Genomic DNA, 22,828 nt, shown 5'->3' with positions numbered 1-22,828 from the left:
GCTGTATACAATTGAAGGAGCCGAATACGTAGATTTCTAAATACAGATTTATATGAAAAACAGAACTACAGTAGAGTTATGGCTAAATCTGAACATACTGATTAAAATAATTACAAGGACAGTGTAAGATGACCCCTCAGGATGAAATTGTAATACCACAATACTTTTGTATATATATTTTTATATTATATATATATATATATATATATATATATATATTTTTTTTATATATATGAGAGAAAGAGATACAGTATATAGAGATATATATACACATGCTCACATATTTTACCTTTCATGAGTAAGACACAGCCTGGCCAATTATAAAGCTGTATACACGCAGCTTAGATATATCTAGATACAGTACATAGGACTCAAGCTCCATTCTTTTGACTGTTATGTCGCTTGGCCTTCTGCAGCAGTCCCTTATGTATACACGCAGCTTAGATACATCTAGGACTCAAGCTCCATTCATTTGACTGTTATGTCGCTTGACCTTGTGCAGCAGTCCCTTATGTATACACGCAGCTTAGATACATCTAGATACAGTACATAGGACTCAAGCGCCATTCATTTGACTGTTATGTCGCTTGACCTTCTGCAGCAGTCCCTTATGTATACACGCAGCTTAGATACATCTAGATACAGTATATAGGACTCAAGCTCCTTTCATTTGACTGTTATGTCGCTTGACCTTCTGCAGCAGTCCCTTATGTATACACACAGCTTAGATACATCTAGGTACAGTACATAGGACTCAAGCTCCAATCATTTGACTGTTATGTCGCTTGACCTTCTGCAGCAGTCCCTTATGTATACACGCAGCTTAGATACATCTAGATACAGTACATAGGACTCAAGCTCCATTCTTTTGACTGTTATGTCGCTTGGCCTTCTGCAGCAGTACCTTATGTATACACGCAGCTTAGATACATCTAGATACAGTACATAGGACTCAAGCGCCATTCATTTGACTGTTATGTCGCTTGGCCTTCTGCAGCAGTCCCTTATGCAATCAATGGATTGAAGGTTGAGCATGAGCATCTCCACTGGGGTCTGCACATTCTAGCTCTTGGGATCACTGGGTTCCATCTGTTGCGATATATACGGTATTACTTTCAGTTCTGGGAATATCCCATGAAGTATTTTCTGCCAACTTGGATTATATCACATAAGACCTAGGAGGCTAGAGGTTCTCCAAGAGTTTCTACGCATTAGTGCTGCTTTTGTTTTTGTTGACTTTAATATGATCTTAATTGATTACAAGCAAGTTTATCAGTTTTATTCTATTACTAGAAGGTGGCCCGATTCTAACGCATCGGGTATTCTAGAATTTGCGTATTGTGTAGTTAATGTATGATTTTTGTTTATATATATATATATATATGTATATATATATATATATATATATATATGTTGTTGTGTGTTGTTACCAAGTGTTTGTGTAGGGCGCTGTAAATGTTCTGGGTGTTGTCTGGGTGGGGGGAGTGTGAGAGTGGTGTTGTATGTGTGTTGCGTTGTGTGTGTTGCGTTGTTTGTGGTGCGCTGTGTGTCTGCAGCGTTCTGTGTGTGGTGCTGTGTGTGTTGCGTGGTTTGTGTGGGTGTGTAGTGCGTGTGTGTGTTTTGGGGGAGGTATGTTTTGTGCAGTGTGTGTGTTGCGCGGTATGTGCGTATATTTGTGTATGCCGCGGTGTTTGTGTGTTGGGTGTGGTGTGTGTGCGGCGTTGTCTGTGTGTGGGTGTCTGTGTAGGGCAGTGTTTGTGGTTCCCAGTGTGTGTGTGGTGTGTTGTGCGGTGCGCGTGTGGCGCTGTGTGTGTGTTTTGGGGGGAGGTGTGCAACCCCATCGTGCTCCATCCCCCATGCTGCGCACCTCTCATCGTGCTCCATCCCCCATGCTGTGCACCCCCCATCGTGCTCCATCCCCCAAGCTGCGCACCCCCCATCGTGCTCCATCCCCCATGCTGCGCACCCCCATCGTGCTCCATCCCCCATGCTGCGCACTCCCCATCGTGCTCCATCCCCCATGCTGCGCACCCCCCATCGTGCTCCATCCCCCATGCTGCGCACCCCTCATCGTGCTCCATCCCCCATGCTGCGCACCCCCCATCGTGCTCCATCCCCCATGCTGCGCACCCCCCATCGTACTCTATCCCCCATGCTGCGCACTCCCATAGTGCTCCATCCCCCATGCTGCGCACTCCCATCGTGCTCGATCCCCCATGCTGCGCACTCCCCATCGTGCTCCATCCCCCATGCTGCGCACTCCCCATCGTGCTCCATCCCCCATGCTGTGCACCCCCCATCGTGCTCCATCCCCCATGCTGCGCACCCCCCATCGTGCTCCATCCCCCATGCTGCGCACTCCCCATCGTGCTCCATCCCCCATGCTGCGCACCCCCCATCGTGCTCCATCTCCCATGCTGCGCACCCCCCATCGTGCTCCATCCCCCATGCTGCGCACCCCTCATCGTGCTCCATCCCCCATACTGCACACCCCCCATCGTGCTCCATCCCCCATGCTGCGCACCCCCATCGTGCTCCATCCCCCATGCTGCGCACTCCCATCGTGCTCCATCCCCCATGCTGCGCACCCCCCATCGTGCTCCATCCCCCATGCTGCGCACTCCCCATCGTGCTCCATCCCCCATGCTGCGCACTCCCCATCGTGCTCCATCCCCCATGCTGTGCACCCCCATCGTGCTCCATCCCCCATGCTGCTCACCCCCCATCGTGCTCCATCCCCCATGCTGCGCACCCCCCATGCTGCGCACCCCCCATCTTGCTCCATCCCCCATGCTGCGCACCCCCCATCGTGCTCCATCCCCCATGCTGCGCACCCCCCATCGTGCTCCATCCTCCATGCTGCGCACCCCCCATGCTGCGCACCCCCCATCGTGCTCCATCCCCCATGCTGTGCACCCACCATCGTGCTCCATCCCCCATCGTGCTCCATCCCCCATGCTGCGCACTCCCCATCGTGCTCCACAGTCACACATCAGACAGTATGCACGCACACATCTGATCGCATACACTCACACCGCTACTGTGCTGCACGCCGTGCTCCACTGCCTTCTGCCGACACTCACAGATCCGATCGCATACACTCACACATCAGAGCACACGCACACATCCGATCGCATACACGCACACATCTGATCACATACACGCACACATCCGATCGCATACACGCACACATCCGATCGCATACACACACACACTGACGATATCGCACATACGCGCTCACACACTCACAACATCCAGAGATACCACATGCTTCCGGCCATGTGATCCTCCGGCAGGTCCTGGAAGGTCACTGCACGCACAGTATCGCCGCCGAGAAGTAAGCGATATCACTGGATGTTGTGAGTGTGTGGATGCGATCTGATGTGTGTGAGGTGTGTGTGAGAGTGAGTGTGATCTGATGTGCGTGTGTTCCGCCGCTGTAGGACCTTGATGCGCTCACCTGCTCCCGGTCGGCGTCTGGTGAGTATGACTGCGGGGTCTTCTTTCTTCTGTCTTCTCTCTTCTGGGGGTGACCGCTGCCTATAATGAAGTGTCTTGCAGTGTCTTTAACTCTTTCACCGCTGCATGACACTTCATTATTGACCGCAGCGTATGCCAGCTCCCTGCACATGTGTACCGGGAGCCGGTGTTAGGTGTTAGCTGGTAACCATGATACACATCGGGTAACTAAGGGAAGCACTTCCTATAGTTACGCGATGTGTATCATGGTTACCAGCGTACACCGGCTCCGTCACGATCCCAGCATCGCAAGGTTATGTCCGCCGGGGGCGGGGCAGAGTGTGCCAACGTGTGGTGGGGGCGAGCGGGAGAGGCGTCAGCGTATGCCGGCTCCCTGCACATGTGTACCGGGAGCCGGTTTATGCTGGAGCGGGGCTGAGCGGGCGAGGCGTCAGCGTATGCCAGCTCCCTGCACATGTGTACCGGGAGCCGGTGTACGCTGGAGCGGGCGATGCGTGCGGAGGGCCAGGGCGAGCGGCTAATCCATGCGGGGGGCGGGGCCAGGCCGAGGCGAGCGGCCAATCCGTGGGGGTGCGGGGCCGGGGCGAGCCCAACGGCCAATCCGATAGTTGTCACTTTTATGACACTGTCACGGTGACACAATTTTGGAGCAAGACAGACAGACAGACAGACAGAATAAGGAAATTATATATATAGATAAAACATCTCACGAGTTCTACAACCAAGTCAATGAGAGGATTAATATTTGCAGCTTTCATTCTAGTCTTCAATATTTCAATATTTGTTCATTAGTCCTTCCACTTACATTGGAGCGGTATACTCACCTATAATGCAATGTCATACGCTAGAATATGCCATAACTTTATGATTGGTGGATATCTCACTTCTGAGACCCCCACTAATCCTGAAAACATAGGGGCCACATGTTTAATTCAATGCCGCAGACCCTTCACTGTTATCCCTGCAGAGTGCAAGCTCTATTTATGTCAATGGACCGATCCTGCAGTTCTGCAGAGAGGCTCAGCAGGGTAAGTAAATGAAGCAGCGGAGCTGAATGCAGACCCTTCACTGTTATCCCTGCAGAGTCAGCAGGGTAAGTAAATGAAGCAGCGGAGGTGAATGCAGACCCTTCACTGTTATCCCTGCAGAGTACAAGCTCTATTCATGTCAATGGACCGGTCCTGCAGTTCTGCAGAGAGGCTCAGCAGGGTAAGTAAATGAAGCAGCGGAGCTGAATGCAGACCCTTCACTGTTATCCCTGCAGAGTGCAAGCTCTACCAATGTCAATGGACCGGTCCTGCAGTTCTGCAGAGAGGCTCAGCAGGGTAAGTAAATGAAGCAGCGGAGCTGAATGCAGACCCTTTAGATGGGTAGGAGACCCTAGTGGTCAGATCCCCAGTAATCATAAAAATAAGACAAAAAAATGTGATGTTTCAATAGCAATTCTAATGTATCTGTATCCTTTTTTTGTTTCTCTGAATTGATCCTACTCTTTCCTGATGTGGCCATCAAGTTAAGCTAAAAAAATAATATTGATTGCGCAGACACAAAAGCTTCCACGTGTTATGTGTCTTGTTATTCCTCACATCGCATTATAAGATATGAGTAGAGCTCTAAACAGATTTGCCCAGGGTTAAATAAGACATCCATGTCCTTTGATCAGAAGGTTAATATGCAGATTATAGAATTTGTAGCTCGGTGACTTTTTCCATGGGTCACTTTTACATTTCAGTTGGTAGCTACATTGCTAAATGGTTTATTTTACAAGGTCTCCAGAATAGGATTCTCCAGGCTGGAAGTTCACAGTGTCTCTCTGGGTTAATTGCCCTGTTGTCTGCAGAATATCCTTACGGCAGAAAACTAATTTCCGCCATGGTCAGAAGGGTCCTAGTTCAGCTTCTCTTCAGCAGTGTGCTTAGCAGAGCTCACAAATACATTCCTCCTCACTGCTCCGAATGTGCCGGATCTGGTAATTAAATCCATCTTTCCTTTCGCCTGCCACAGTTCACTTATTTTACCCCATTTGTCAACCTATGATTTTTGGAAACCAAAAGCACATGCACTTGACTACTTAATAACAAATCCTTACACATCGGGCAGCTATCACGTATAGAAGAAAGCCCAGTGTGTTATCATTACTGGTAGGGTTAGGTTACACTAACACACATTTTCATCTTTTCTGTCATATTTGGCTGTGTTCATTTCCAGCAGTGTTAAGGTAAAGATCTGTATGGCCACCTCTAAATCTGGAGAAACATGGTTTCTTTTCATTGTGACCATGAATATTTAAATATTTCAAGCAAACCATTTGGAACAATAAAATCTCTTCTCAAAAAGTATATTCCTTTAATAGGGTCCACAACCTGTTCCCATCAAACAGCTCTGTCCACTTGTCTGCTCCTTATATCATACTCTACAAGATTTCTCCTTTCTGTTCCTTTAAAGGAAATCTGTCAGCATGTTTTTTGCTATGTAATCTAAAGACAGCAGGAGATAAAGGCTGAAACACAGATTTTAGCCATGTAACATTTATTAAGATGTGTGCTGTTGTTTACTTACAATGAAGGCTTTATCACTAGGATATTATCATTGCTGTGACTAGCTGCCTTGTGCTAAGTTGTCCGATCTAAGGGGTACTTCTCACATAGCGAGATCGCTGCTGAGTCACAGGTTTTGTGACGTACAAGTGACCTCATCAGCGATCTCGCTGTGTGTGACACTAAGCAGCGACCTGGCCCCTGCTGTGAAATCGCTGATCGTTACACACCGTTCTGGTTCCTTTTTTGGTCATCAAGCTCCCGCAGGGCAGCACTCATCGGTGTGTTTGACTGCGGGAGACCAACGAGCACCGACTCTGTGTAAGCAGCGTATGCTGGTAACCAGGGAAAATATCGGGTAACTAAGCAAAGTGCTTTGCTTAGTAACCCGATGTGTACCCTAGTTGCATATACAGGGAGCCAGCAATGGCTCCCTGTACACGTAGATAGGGTACATATCGGGTTACTAAGCAAAGCGCTTTGTTTGGTTACCCAATATTTACACTGGTTACCAGCGTACACTGCTTACAGGCTGCGAGCGCTGGCTCCCTGTACACGTAGCTAGGGTACACATCGGGTTACTAAGCAAAGCGCTTTGCTTTGTTACTCGATATTTACCCTGGTTACCAGCGTACACTGCTTACAGGCTGCCAGCGCTAACTCCCTGCACACATAGCCAGTGTAAATATCGGGTAACTGAGCAAAGCGCTTTGTTAGTAACCCGATGTGTACCCTAGCTACGTGTACAGGGAGCCAGCAATGGCAGCCTGTAAGCAGTGTACACTGGTAACCAGGGTAAATATCGGGTAACCACGCAAAGCGCTTTGCTTAGTTACCCGATATTTACCCTGGTTACTAAGCGCAGCATTGTTACACGAGTCGCTGGTGGCTGGTCGCTGGTGAGATCTGCCTGATTGACAGCTCACCAGCGACCATGTAGCGACGCACCAACAATCCCTGCCAGGTCGGATGGCTGGTGGGATCATTAGTGCATCGCTATGTGTGATGGTACCCTAAGGCCCTTCTCTGATAAGCAGCTCACTGTCAATATACAATGTACATAGAGAGCCTGGTGTGCGTGGTATTAGCTTTCTAAGGTCTGCTACAGAAAACATCTAACAACTCTGATTGTGTCACAACTGCTGCACCCAGTAAACTAAGTGATACATTAGTGGAATCAGTGTCTTTTTACCTACATTATGTTGCTTTCAGAAGCAAAAATCTGCCAACAGATTCCATTTAAATTGCAATAACCCCGTTTGTACTAAAGAACAATATAAACAACTTGTACCCTCGCCTGCTGTTCCCCTCTTTTTGTGGCTTGTAAGGCCTTTTGGGCCAGTCCTCCTCTACATTTGTACCTGTATGTCATTCAGTAAATATTTGATTCATTGTTTGCCCATACATTATATGGACAAAAATATTGGGATAAATACACTCTATTACTCTATAAGCCTTTATGATATCTTATTCTAAATCCAAAAACATTCACTTGGATTTTGTTCCCCCATTTGCAGCTATCACACCTTCCTCTCTTCTGGAAAGGCTTTCTACAAGATTTTGCAGTGTGCCCATGGGAATTTTTGAAAATGTATTCAGAAGAGCAGGAATAGGTCAGACGCTGGAATAGAGAGTCTGGCAAGCAATTTACATTGCAGCTCATCCCAAAAATGCATGATGGGTTTGAGGTCAAGGCACTTTGAGGAACAGTCAAGATCTTCCATGCCAAACTCAATCAACCAAGCATTTATGGATCTTGCGCTCTTCACTGAAGAAAAGTCATAATGAAACCAGAAAAAAATCTTTCACAAATTATTCCCACAAAGTTGGAAGCATAGAATTGTTGAAAATCTCTTCTAAACATTAAGATTTCCCTTCACTGGAACTAAGTGGCCTAGGCCAACTCCTGAGAAAGAACACGTCTGCGTTAATAAGAAAGCAATTCATTGGCCCTCAGGGATCCCATTCTATGAATCACATGGACTTCCATCTTGTGGCTGACTTCCTGTGGTTCTGAAACCCTTCCAAACCCCAAAAATACCACTCAAAATTGAGAACACATATTTAAGAGGAAAGTTTCACAAAGTGACTTGTTATAACGGTGGCATCCTATTATAGGACCACACTTGAATTCAGTGAGCTCTTCAGAACAGCCCATTACTTCACAAATGTTTTTTATTATTATTATTTATTATTATAGGGCCATTTATTCCATGGTGCTTTACAAGTGAAAGAGGGTATACATACAACAATCATTAACAGTACAAAACAGGCTGGTATAGGAGGAGAGAGGACCCTGCCCGCGAGGGCTCACAGTCTACAGGGAATGGGTGATGGTACAATAGGTGAGGACAGAGCTGGTTGCCCAGTGGTGTACTGGACTGAGGGCTATTGTAGGTTGTAGGCTTGTTGGAAGAGGTGGGTCTTGAGGTTCCTCTTGAAGCTTTCCACGGTAGGGGAGAGTCTGATGTGCTGAGGTAGAGCGTTCCAGAGTATGGGGGAGGCACGGGAGAAATCTTGTATGCGATTGTGGGAAGAGGAGATAACAGAGGAGCAGAGAAGGAGATCTTGTGAGGATCTGAGGTTGCGTGCAGCATAAAGGCAGTCTGTATGGCTGGCAGCTGGATTGTATATACACCTTTGGAAATGGGGCTGGGGATGAATGATAAACTTGAAATCGATTTTTGGGAGATGTACCAATACTTTCATCCATATTGCGTATATTGCACACATTTAAATGTATACTGTTGTTTTGGGTAAATTTTCAGAATGATCTGTCATTTATATGTACATGGAATAACACTATTACTGGCCATTATATTACCTGCACCTTGTATTTTCAACACCTTCCCTCATTATATGTTTTATCTCTAATTTTAGTTGTCCACAGGCTAGTTGGTAAAGGCTAAATGCTATGAAATTATACATAGTAAACAGATAGAAGAGGAGATCCTGTTCCCCAATTTCTAATAAGCACAACCCCCAAAAGCGGGTGCAGCACTGAGGACATTATACAGCAGTACTGAGCAGTGTAGCTGTGAACCAGCATTGAAGTGAGATAAAATACTTTCTGCTGTCTGCAACTGCTTCCCCCCTCCTTTTCTTTCCCTTTTCTCTTTAATCTATTACAGGCAGCAAGAAGCCTGATCACTCAATGAGCCTTAAGTCTCTCAAGATGTAAGCAGCGCTGTAAAGTTAAAGGAAATCTGTCACAAGGATTTTGCAATGTAAGCTGAGGACAGCGTGCTGCGAAGGTTGAAAAAGTAAAAACATCCGAGCTTCTATTATCTGCGTCCAAGCTATTGTTTAATCATATTTAAGGGTTTATTGCTCTGTGATTAATATTGGGGTGACTCCTCTGGGTGTGCAGACTAGGCCACCATGCCCCCTGCTCCCTGCTGTGATTGACAGGCAATGAAAAATCTCTATTGAGAGCCTGGTGTGGGTGGGGGCAGCTCCCAGCTCTGCTACACTGACTTCTGAAATAAAGTCAGAAAGGCTGCACACAGTGATCTAAGAGAAACATGGTTACTTTCAGGATCTCTTTGCCTGCATCATGCTGCTCTCAGGAGACAGGAAAGGGAAGAAAGGATAACACATGAAGAAAGGCATTTTTCTCTAATAAGATATATCCAAAGTTGTGTATATTTGCTTGGCTATTAATTTATGTATGCCAGTGACTAAAGAGGATAGTGGTAAAGGGGAGAAACAGCTAAAGGCTTGGAGGATAATTTATCACTTAGGAAAGCAAAAATTTAATTAGCTTAAAATCCAGCCCACAAAAAATGGTAAGGCTACATGCGCAAGCTGCATCTTTTTGTGTTCACAAACTGCAGCCAAAACTGCAGCCAAAACTGCAGCCAAAACTGCACCTTGTCAGAGAGAGCCTGGAAATGTCACAAAAAACGCATGTAATTTTAGGTGCGTTTTTGGTGCGTTTTTTACACCCTGCGTTTTTGTGACAAATGTTGACAAAAACGCAGGAAGAATGAACATGCTGCATTTTATTTGTCACAAACCTTTGACAAATAAAACGCTGACAAATAAACTGCAACGTGCGCATGACAAATCTGACTTCTCATAGACTTTGCTGGGAAGTCAAATGTCAGAAAGTTCTGTCAACAAAACTGCAGCCAAAAAAGCAGCAAAAAAGCAGGAAAAAAAGCAGCGTGTGCATGTAGCCTAACAATACTGGAACCTCTCAACAATAATATTCTGAATATTTTTTTTTCTCTCTCACATACAACATATAGTTGCATGACAATATTATATAAAGTTTACAATTTGTATAAGCCACAAACTATATATACTCCAAATATATTCTATATTAATTTTACAAAAAAGTAACAACAAAATTGTGTTTTTCATTTATGATAAAATAAAAACATATAATATTGTCTATATGTGGAATTATATTCTTTCCATCATTTTTTCTTTTTCTCTAAACTAAACAGCATCACAAGATTAAAGGGAATCTGTCAGCAAATTTTTTGCTATATAACCCAATAACAGCATGATGTAGGGGCAGAGACCCCAATTCCAATGATGTTTCACTTACTTGGCTGTGTGTTGTCGATTCAATAAAATCAATGTTTTATCAGCAGGAAATTATCACTAAAGGACTTGCTTTCTTATGCCATGTAGTCCTCCTGCTCTATATAACCAGCCTTTACCACTGACTGTAAGCTTTCTGTCCATGTACTATGTACACAGAAAGATGCCAATCAGGGGTGTATGCAAAGTTATACAGAGCTCTGGATTCAGAGAACTACAAGATCTGCAGATTATTAAAACTACAGAAGGCAGACAAGTAAGTGACACATCACTGGTATCACGGTCTCTGCTACTACATTATGCTGCTCTCAGATTACTTAGCAAAAATCTGGTGACAGATTCCCTTTAAAGAGGGAATCCAAGGAACTTTTTTTTCTCTAAATTTGTGTATATAAGTATGTTCTGCAGTGTCAGTGTATTAATACACTGACCAACTGCCATGTTCTCTGGTATCTGGCACTGTTCTGCTCCGCTTCAAAGTGACTTCACCGCTCTTCACACTCTCCCGGTCACATATCGCTCTGCAAGACCCAGAAGTGGCTTTTACAAAAAAAAGACTACCAGCTCATGCATAAAGTGATCTGGATAGTCTGAAATGTGGAGATCTCACTGAGTAGAGGAGCAGAATGGTGCTGGATTCCAGAGAAGTTGGCAGTAGGTGAGTATATAAATACATATATACCGTTCATACACATATACACAGATTAAGGCCGGTGTCACATTGGCATACAGCATCCACGCGACTGAATAGGATGCTATATGCTAATGACACTCGGCTCAAACTCTGCTGTGAGCGTGAGGGGAATGTCATTTTACTTGATCCAATTCTCTTGCATGCGAGAATCGGGTCACAGGTGCGCAGGAAATGGAGAGATTAATTTCTCCATGTTCTCCCTTCTCCATCTCGGTTTATATTGGACTGCACTTGGATGACATCCAAGTGCAGTCTGATGTCTTCCACTCATTCATAGACTTGAATGGATGCATGCCGTCAGACATAAACTGCCAATTGCAGTATGCAACAATTGTTTTCTCATGCGGATTCGGCATGAGAAAAAACGCATCAGTCGTCACTGCCTCATTGTATAACATTGGAGTGAGTGCTAAAACATCAGCTAGTACTCGTCCAAGTTATACACAAAGGTGAATGAATCCTTAAAAATGCACCGCCATAAACTTTTTTATTCTTTACGGATAAAAAAAATGTAAATGTGACTTTACTAAAATCAGTGCATTTCTGCAAAATTATTTTTTAAGGTGTCTACCTGTAGTAAAATGTATTACATCTGCCACCAAGGTGCTTAAAGTGAATCTGTCAGTAGGTTTTTGCTACCTCATCTGAGAGCAGCATGTTGTAGGCAAAGAGATCCTGAATTCTATGATGTGTCACTTAGATTACTGGGTGCTGTGGTTCTGACACAATCAGATTTTTTAGATTTAACAATGCAGCAGAGCTGAGAAAGCTGTCCCTCCCACACCTTGGTCTCTATAGAGACTAAAGGTACTGTCACACATAATGAGATCGCTAGCGAGATCGCTGCTGAGTCACGGTTTCTGTGACGCAGTAGCGATCCCGTTAGCGATCTCGTTATGTGTGACACCGACCGGCGTTCAGGCCCCTGCTGTGAGATCGCTAGTCGTTGCAGAATGGTCCAGGCCATTTTTTTCAAAGGCGATGTACTGCTGGGCAGGACACATCGCTGTGTTTGACACTGTGTGACAGGGTCACAGTGACTGCTGAGTTCGTTATACAGGTCGCTACTGCGACCTGCATCGTTTCTGTATCGCTGGTAAGATCTGACTGTGTGACATCTCACCTGCGACCTCCCAGCGACTTACCAGCGATCCCTATCAGGTCGCATCGTTTTCGGGATCGCTGGTAAGTCGTTGTGTGTGACTGGGCCTTAAGCATTGACAGTTGGGAGTGTGAGACCGTCATGTATATGATATTGTAGTCCCACCAATGATATGTCCTGATGCTTAAACAAACACAGCACATAAACAACAGATCGAACCTTGACAAGACAGGCATCCCTGAATTCTATGCGTTAACCCTTGCAGCATGCGGTCTTTAGATTACACAGCAAAAACCTGCTTACAGATTCTCTTTAAAAATTGTAGTAATTGTATTGTGAAATAAGCCCATCACTACCAGACACCATCTGTGAATAAACTAGCCAAAAAAATAAAACAGTAACATGGAACAGTAGCTACAAAGTATAGAAAGTAATACAGAAATGTGCAGGATTGCCCTTTTTGACATTTCGCATGCTGTATGAACTTTCTCTAGTGAAAGAGCTAAAGGTTGGTACATGTTCTTTTTCAACTTCACATTAATGTTGAAGGTAATATGTAGCAAGATCACTTTGGCATCTAAGTCAGCTTGTTCTTTACCGAGATTTCAATATTTTAGACCTGAGAAAGTCATTATTCTCAACAGAAAGAGAAAATTCAGAGTGACATTGTCATTTCCCTGAGAACAGAAGTAAGAAAACTTCTATGAACCTCTTCTTAAGAACTTCCTGAATTGTTTTTTTTATGTATTTCAAAGACTCAAAATCAATTGGTACTTTCCCCTGTATTTCAGTAAATATGAACATGGCACAAAAGCATTATTTGAATGCAATGGCCTCTTGTGGATGAAGAATAGTGAAATGTCTGCCGAGAAGCGGTATGTGCGGTGACACTGCTGTGATCCTTTCCATTAGCTACAGCTATTATATATGTGTATTTGTGCATGGACAATACATTTTTGGTAAAAACTTTTGCCTTCACAATGCATTGCATATTTTTCTCAAGCATAAGAAACATATAGATAGCTAGTCTTGAACTTTTTCGGTAATGATCCTTGCTTTGTTAAATGAGAAAACACCAAGTACTGTCATATAGATCTGAATTATTCGAAATCAAGCATCTCCAAATCTTGCATACAAGGTACTCATCAGCATCATTATATAATGTTATTCATTTGCCCTATGATTTGTAGCAAAAGATGATGATATAGATGAAAAATGTCACTATGAGGTCACATTAAAGGGGTTGTCCAGGCATATGATTGTCCCACAAACATCGCCGACTGTCGTGGCGGCATCGGGATCTGTTCAGACTATTGATACTGACACTCCACCTGATAACTTCTCTGAGGTCTGTAATCAACGCAGGCTGACTAGGGCGTCAACCAACAGATTTTAATTAATTTCTGCTGGTCTGCTTGTGAGTCATCTTTGATCACATGATGTGGGGCAGCCAATCACATTGGCTCCCCTCCTATATATGCTGGCAGGACAATTCCATTAGTGCCAGCTATAGTTACTCTTAGCTGGTCTGGTGAGTTGTTGTAATCAAGACTAATTGGTAGTTTTATTACTTGTTGCTGTGAGCAGTTGTGAAGTTAACCCATGTTGTCTTTTTATAGCTACCTTCCTGCTCTTGCTTTTCTCCTGAGTCTCTCATTGTTAGTTCCTGTGTGTTTGCAGTGTGTCATAGTTTTGGTTTCTCCTGTCTATTTTAATCTATATTTCCATCTCTCCTGCCCCTTCCTTCCCTGATGGGAATGGAGAATCAGATCAATTCTGGTCAGGAGCTTAGCCGGGCATGGCACACGGGTATCTCCGCCATTAGGGGTAACCCTGATTTTAGGGATAGCCTAGGGATCCTTAGCATGAGGGACAGCATAGAAGCCCCTGTCCCTGCTTTCCTACAGTCATATTGTGACAATGATATTGAAGAACAACCCTAAGAATAGGTTATCAATAAGAGGTCTGTGGGAATCTGATACCTGGTACCACAAATCTGTTTTTAGCTCTGTCGGTGGCTAAAAGGAGCTGAAGAGTACATCTGTGTTTACTATATGACAGCCATTGTCACAAAAGATGGCCTGCAGTATCCAAAAATAGCCAAAACAAAGTGAACAGAACTGTGCTGTTCTGCTCGGTTCACTGCTTACGTCCATCACTGCTGGAGCTAAATACAGCTGATCGTTGAAAGTGATGATTGTTGGACCCCCACTAATTTGATATTACAGATATCCTTAGGATATGTCATCTATATCTAAGGTTTAGCAAACTCCTTTAAATATTCAATTAACCTTTATGGAGGAGCCATGAATAGTTGTGGTTGTATATATCCTTTATTTTATATTCAGCCACCTAGTTTTCTAACCCCAAAATACGACTTTATTCACTCATCCTCACACATTAACAATAAAAACACTAAACACCATATTAGCTTTCCTTTTTAAAACTAAAGGGTACTTTACACGCTGCGACATCGCTAGCGATTGCTAGCGATGTCGCGAGCGATAGCACCCGCCCCCGTCGTTGGTGCGATATGTGGTGATTGCTGCCGTAGCGAATATTATCGCTACGGCAGCGTCACACGCACATACCTGTTCTGCGACATCGCTGTTGATGCCAAACAATCCCTCCTTCAAGAGGGAGGTGCGTTCGGCGTCACAGCGACGTCACAAAACGGCCGTCCAATAGAAGAGGAGGGGCGGAGATGAGCGGCTGGAACATGCCGCCCACCTCCTTTCTTCTTTCTTTTCTGTTGGACGCAGATAAGGAGATGTTCGTCGTTCCTGCGGTGTCACACATAGCGATGTGTGATGCCGCAGGAACGACGAACAACATCGTACCTGCAGTAGCAACGATATTAAGGAAATGAACGACGTGTCAACGAGCAACGATTTTTAACGTTTTTGCGCTCGTTGATCGTCCCTCATTGGTGTCACGCGCTGCGATGTTGCTAACGGCGCTGGATGTGCGTCACTAACGACATAACACCGATGATATATCGTTAGCGATGTCGCAGAGTGTAAAGTACCCTTAAAATTATATGGCAAATTAATAAAAAGTGCATATGAAAAGCTATGGTAGCATTCCCTCTCCAGACATGTCTGTTATAGTAAATACTTGTATTCCCAATAATATACCCAGCCTGGAGCACCCTTCACTAGAACGCTGCATTGTGCTGCTCCTCAAAGAAATGAATTCATAAATTGACAACTGGGTGTTTCATGTTCCAAACTGTGTAAGACCAGAATTCCATGCTGCAGTTATCATATGGAATTCTGCATTTAAAATAAATTACCGTCAAATCCGTTTGGCTGGGTGTTGGCATCTTTTCAGCAACATGTGGCTACCGGAGCATGAGATCATGATGCATATCACAACCCTTTAACAAGTGTGATTGTAACGCCCAGTTGTCAATTTATAAATATTCAGGCAGAATAAAGCACAATGCAGATGATCCAGAATTGTCTTAGTTTGTACTGTTCCCTTCTAGTTCCCGAGATGATGGTTGGGAGTGAGTATATAATATGGCGGGAATACTGAGTAACATTTTGTTAAGAAATTTGATTGGAATGACATATTACAAAAGGCTTGTTTTCAGAATTCTATACTCTTTCCTAATTAAAGATTTCACCTTTTATTTGTAGATAAATAAGTTGTCATTTTACCTGACTTTTTGTCACATTTCATGATAGCATCAGCCATGCTTTCGGCAATCCCTGCTAATTTCAGAGCAGCTTCTCCCAATATAACAGCATCTGTGTGTATGATACTTGAGTGTTGCATCACTTCATAGATAAGACAAAGAATATAGATCCACTGGAAGAAAAATTAAAACAGTATATAAAAAAATGTGTTTTATTAATCTCCTCTCTGAAATTACATTATCAACGCATGATGAGTCCAGCACACTAATCATATGTCTATTGCAAAGTTACTCCTTTTCATTTTAACTGCACTGGGGCAATAAAAGTCAAGGGCTTGCTTTTACTGAGATAATAAACAATAGAAGTCATGGGGCGTTGTACACCCCAGTCTTAAAGGGGGTCTCTACTACTTGGACAACCCCTGCTTATTCCCCTTGTTCGTCCCGTAAAAATAAATGAGCCCATGCTCCCCTCCAGTGTGGCCGCAGTTCCAGTGATGTCTGAAGCTGCGTTCCCCGGGTCCATGTGACATTGTTATGACACGTGAGTCCGGAGACCAATCAGCACCCGACATCTGTCTCTGTAATGACACATGAGCCCAGAGACCAATCAGCGCCCAGTGTCTGTCTCCCTGCCTTTGAACATTTGAGCATGACGTGAGCGTAACTTCCTGCTCAAACGTACGAAGGTGGAATGAAGGAAGCCGGCACTGATTGGTTGCGGGGGCCTGCATGTCATAATAATGTCACGTGGGCCACGGGAATGCGACTTTAAACATCATTGGAATCGCGGCCGCTTCAGAGGTGAGTATAGGCTTATTTATTTTTACGGGGCAAACAAGGGGAATGAGAAGAGGTTGTCTAAGTAGTGGACAACCCCTTTAATAACGGGGCAAGGTGGGGTACATGAACCAAATTGATTAAGAGGCACTTCTTCTTCGTGGTGTGCGCCTTGCTAAAAATACTATTCTACTCAAGGACTGGAATAGTATTTCAAACAAACAAAATTGGACGAGGTGGGCTCTCTGGGCCCCAACTAGGCTCCTCCCAATTTCCAGCCAGCTCTACAAAAGTGGGAAGGGCATGGTGGGACAAGGCGATGCCTGCCCACCAAATTCATCATAGGGTACCCCAATCACCTGACTAAAATAGCATTCTGCGATACGCATGACACTGAGAACATGTGTCTCCCAATAAATTCAGCACACGTTCCTTCAGCCACCCCGTAATTAAGATTGACATGTACAACGACAGACTAAGGAATCAGGCTCTATGACTATTGTTTACTATCATAACCAAAGAAAGCAGGATCCTGACTTTTATTGCCCCAGTGCTACTGAAATAAAAGTAAGTAACATTGCAATAAATTACAGACAATAAGCGCTTTAACGTTTGATTTTAAAGCAAGAATGCACAATCTTTTCTGGTCAAGAGGCCACATTGTCAGACAGAACCAATACTGTGGACCACAATAAACTGTAAAGTGGTTCTCAGGGAATTAACAAACAAAAAATTATTAACCACTTAGCGCCAAAGCCTATTTTCACCTTCCTGACCAGGCCAAATTTTTCAATTCTGAACCTATGTGTTCCCTGAAGGGGTTAAGCAGTGTGATAGTATTAAAGATCGGGTCATCCTGGATGCAGCGATGTAAAATAGCTGTCCATTATGTAAGATAGCCGCTGGAGGCATCAAGGATCGGAAAAAAGTATCACAGAGGTGGTTATCCTCAATGATGTAAGCGTGGATACTAGCTCCAATATGTATAGTACTGAAATGGTTAATAGGGCATGGCAGGGCCGGGTTTACAAGCAGTCAGAGAGATGGGTGGGACTGGTTGCTGACATATCCCCGCTCCCGGGGCATTTTAGGGTGGATAAAAGAAATTCCAGTTGTATTATTAGATGGCTTGGTTTGGAGATAAGAAGGCCTCATGTGTCATATTGCCATACGGTGGACTATCACTGAAGTGCCATTGTTTGGAATGTTTTGCCTGCACTGGATATAGTATTTAAATCGCTTCCCACACCTCCTCCTAACGCAATCGAGTCAGTCGAGATCATACAATAAATATGTGTATTTACTAGTGTAATATTTTGTAATTTTATTGTTCTTTATTTTGTTTTTTTATATTTTTATAATTCTTTTAAACTTTTTTTTCACTTAATTACTTAAGGGTGCTTTACACGCTGCAACATCGCTACCGATATATCGTCGGGGTCACGTCGTTAGTGACGGACATCCAGCGCCGGTAGCGACATAGTAGCGTGTAACACCAAGGAGCGACGATAAACGATCGAAAAATCGTTCAAAATTGGTGATCGTTGACACGTCACTCCTTTCCTTTATATCGTTGCTGCCACAGGTACGATGTTGTTTGTCGCTCCTGCGGCACCACACATCGCTATGTGTGACACCGCAGGAATGCCGAACATCTCCTTACCTGCGTCCACCGGCAATGAGGAAGGAAGGAAGGAGGTGGGCGGGATGTTTACGTCCCACTCATCTCTGCCCCTCCTCTGCTATTGGACAGCTGCCGTGTGACGTCGCTGTGACGCCGCACAAACCGCCCCCTTAGAAAGGAGGCGGTTCGCCAGCCAGAGCGACGTCACAGGGCAGGTAAGTCCGTGTGACGGGTATAAGCAAGGTTGTGCGCCACGGGCAGCGTTTTGCCCGTGACGCACAACCGTACCGATATCGCAGCGCGTAAAGTACCCTTTAAAGTCCCATAGAGACTCTAAAGGGTACTTTACATGCTGCGATATCGTTACCGATATCGCTAGTGAGCGTATCCGCCCCCGTCGGATGTGCGTCATGGGCAAATCGCTGCCCGTGGTGCACAACCTCGCTTATACCCGTCACACGGACTTACCTGCCCAACGTCGCTCTGGCCGGCGAACCGCTTCCTTTCTAAGGGGGCGGTTCGTGTGGCGTCACAGCGACGTCACACGGCAGCCATCCAATAACAGAGGAGGGGCGGAGATGAGCGGCTGGAACATGCCGCCCACCTTCCTCCTTCCTCATTGCCGGTGGACGGAGGTAAGGAGATGTTCGTCGCTCCTGCGGTGTCACACATAGCGATGTGTGATGCCGCAGGAACGACGAACAACATCGCTACTGACCACACATCGATTTTTCATAAATAAACGTCCTCTCACAGACAAACGATTTTGCCTCTTTTGCGATCGTTTAAGGTCGCTCCTTGGTGTCACATGCTGCGATGTCGCTAACGACGCCGGATGTGCGTCACAAACACCGTGACCCCGACGATATATCATTAGCGATGTCGCAGCGTGTAAATGGCCCTTAACTTTTATTAGTTTGATCCCTGGCATTGCCATGCATTAGACTTGTCAGTGTTACGCTGACAAAATGTGTTTTCGACCCTGCTCTTGGCAAGGTATAACAGTCCACAGTAACTGACAGACCACAAGGTCATTATTTGACCTCCAGATGCCATGACAACCATTAAGTAACATGATCATGTCCATGGGGTGCCCACTCCCTCTCTCAACCTTCTAAATTCTGTAATCGGCTGTCACTTAAGCCAAGCTTCTTGCAACGATCAAGAGGGTACAGCTCCTGTGGGTACGTACTACAGAGTAGGACATACCGATATGTCCAATGTCGGGAAGGGGTTAAAAGAAATGTCATCATAAATACATTTCTAAATACTTTTAATCAGGAAATCGAGTTCATTTTGTCTTGACAAGTAATCACTATAGTTATAGTACATGAAAATGGCTGCTGTCATATTACATTGATAGAAACCTGACCTGGAATGTTAGTATACAGGTGATCGTGAGCATGTGCAGTAGAAACCTATTGCTGAGATCTGGCGATTACCTATATGTTCTGAAGGGGAACCAGAGTATATTATCCTAGAGATAAGAGATTTCACCCACTGTCGAGCTTCAGTTCATAACTTGAGATGAGTGAACCCGTGGAAGTTCCGTTTGGCGGTTGCAGCCGCACCTTAGATAAAGTTCGGGTTGAGACCCAGACTTGACCTGAACCCCAATGTAATTCACTAATTGGGCGGTTTGGGTATCCACCCACATGCAGCCAGCCATTAACAGATGACTTCTCGGGAAGGGTGGGAGGGGTTTTTACATTTCTTTTTTTTTTAGGTGTGCACTATATCCGATCATACTGTTGTTACCCCCAGTGTGAACCGTTCAAACACTGCAAGCAGCTTGCACTGGGCTGAGCACTGAGCATACCCCAGTGCAGCAGTGCTCATGTGAATGGTGTTCATATGTAAAGCACCCGAACTCCGAATCTGAACTCTATTTTTTTTGTAAAGTCTGTGTTTGGTGTGAACTCTGAACTCCGAACTTCAGGTTTGCTTATCTCTATTCACAACAGCCATTCAGAATTCAGTCTACCATGGTGGACAGCAGTGTGAATAGCTTATTCTTACATCTGCACACCCGATATCTCCAGTATAAGGTCAGAAAGACAGGGAAAACAGCAGTGTGAGCAGCTTATTACTACGTCGGCATCCCTTGTATCTCCAGATTAGAAATACAAGGTAGACAGCAGTGTGAGCATTCTCATCTTTCCTCAGCACCTTTGGAATCTCCAGTATTAGAGCAGAAAGATAGGATGGACAGCAGTGTGAGCAGCCTCTGCTTACCTCTGCACCAATGGTGTATCCAGTGTTACATCAGAAAAACTGGATGAACAGCAGTGTGATCAGCTTCTTCTTACATCAGCACACATGTTATCTCCACTGTTAGATCAGATTATCGACATATGAAATGGGTTTGAAGCTTCTACTGCACATGCTCAAAAGCTCTTGTGTTATTTATATTTTATAAGGATCACCTCCCAAAACAAAATGAGTTTCTAGTAAAAAGGCATTTATAAATAAATTTAAAATTACATTTCCTTTACATGAAGAAAAAGAAAAAGGGAAAACAGCAGGTCCAATTGCCTTAGATCATGTGGAGGATCCGTTTAATATGTAATCTAAAGATTTAAATAATAGAGTAGATTAATTGAAAGGGAACCTGATAGCTGATACATGCTGCCCAAACCATCACTCAAACCGCCAGGTATGTTTGACTTTGATATGCTGCGGCGTTTTGGAAGGATCAAGCGGCATGGAAGACTAGTCAGACATGTTGGTCCCTGGCGGTTTCTCACCACCCACTGCCATGGACTGACAGATCTCTGATTATATGTAGACATAAGTAGAGACCTGTCTGTGGGTGAGGAGAAGCTGCTGGCGATCTGCTTGTCCAACTAGTCTACAGTGTGGTTTAGTCCTCAGCCAGCTATTAAAGTATGTTTTTCTCTGAACACTGCAGCGTTTCAGAGTCAAACAAACCTGGCTTGGATAACACAGCCAGTGCCTGATACATGTTGTCCACGATTTGGGCAGCATGTATCAGCTTTCAGGTTTCCTTTAAAGGAAATTGGAAGCGCCCTCCATTGGCTCCCAATCTTCCATCGTATCCAATTCAAACTACTAACACTGACCTACAAAGCCATCCATAATCTGTCTCCTCCGTATATCTCTGAACTAATCTCTCCCTACACTCCAAAACGTAATCTTCGGTCCTCCCAAGATCTCCTTCTCTCCTCCTCTCTCATTCGCTCCTCACATAACCGACTCCAAGACTTCTCCCGAGCATCCCCAGGCTCCTGGAACTCGCTGCCTCAACACGTCAGACTATCTACTACACTTACAAACTTCAAACGGAACCTGAAAACTCACCTGTTCAGAAATGCCTATAACCTTCAATGAGCCCACTGCCCCACCCCCGTGCGGAGCTGCCGCCCAACCTACACCCCACCTACTGTCTCCTCCCCAAAATCCTTCAGAATGTAAGCCCGCAAGGGCAGGGCCCTCTTCCCTCTGTACCAGTCTGTCTATTGTAACTTGTATATGTATTCTGTATGTAACCCCCTTCTCATGTACAGCACCATGGAATCAATGGTGCTCTATAAAGAAATAATAATAATAATAATAATAATAATAATAATAATAATAATAAAAGCGCCATTTTCTCTGTTCTTCATATTATGAGTTGGCGGCCCACAATTGGCTTGGCTCCCATCTTTCCTCCAAACCGGAGTTCATTCCAAAGTCTACTGTAGTCATTAAGAAGTGGTAGACCCATCATTCTTTCTTTATTTAAATAGATAAAGTGATGTTCATACTTTTTCAGTGGAGAAGAAATTTTAACATTTATTAGACATTTCATGTTATTTTTTTGATCTCTCCAATCTCTAATTAGCTAATTTAATAATAAGGAAAAAAACGAAGTAAAGCCCTTGGCCAGTCAGGTTTAGTAAAGGGGTTTCTTTGTCACAAAATCTGAAAGCTAGCTATTCCTTGGTGGCTGGTTGTAATTTTCAAACACTTATTTTTTTCTCTCTAGAAAAGCATGTTAATTATCAAAATTAGCTGTCAGTCTTCCTACGTAGAGTTGTGAGCTACAGCCCAAAATAATAGAGTCCCAAGTGGAAACCAAACTATACGATGGATAATACCTTGCTATTCATTTCACATTTTTGTACAAATTTGCATCCATCTAATCCAGCTTGCATTCGCTGCACTCCAGCTTTGCATTTTTGCCACAGGAATAATATGCCATCAATGACAATATCTCTGTCGGGCTGGACATCCTGAAAAATCAAGTAGAAGTGTTATGGAGAGAATGAAGATGTCACACAAGTCACATTAAAGGATATGTGTCAGGCATGAGGAGTCCGCGACTGGCTCCATTATTGCACATGTGTATGTTTTATTCTGGCAGAATGCAGATTTTCAGAGAAAAAATACTTCAAGACAGTAGCTGGAGAGG

At 44.3% G+C, this 22,828-nt stretch overlaps 1 protein-coding gene across 2 annotated transcripts in view; it reads right to left on the bottom strand.

Moving 5' to 3' along the window:
- CFAP54 (cilia and flagella associated protein 54) overlaps nucleotides 1-22,828 on the bottom strand; it is a 680,590-nt gene that overhangs the window by 527,411 nt on the left and 130,351 nt on the right. For both annotated transcript variants that reach the window (XM_075344744.1, XM_075344743.1), the window contains exons 14-15: nucleotides 22,515-22,649; nucleotides 16,033-16,183 (exon numbers count right to left, since the gene is read on the bottom strand). In XM_075344744.1, coding sequence (XP_075200859.1) covers nucleotides 16,033-16,183; nucleotides 22,515-22,649 — 286 coding nt within the window. The remainder of the gene's footprint in view (nucleotides 1-16,032; nucleotides 16,184-22,514; nucleotides 22,650-22,828) is intronic.

Source organism: Anomaloglossus baeobatrachus, chromosome 4 (assembly GCF_048569485.1).
Source record: "Anomaloglossus baeobatrachus isolate aAnoBae1 chromosome 4, aAnoBae1.hap1, whole genome shotgun sequence".
Classification (NCBI taxonomy): Eukaryota; Metazoa; Chordata; class Amphibia; order Anura; family Aromobatidae; genus Anomaloglossus; species Anomaloglossus baeobatrachus.
This window is presented reverse-complemented; position numbering and strand designations above follow the sequence as displayed.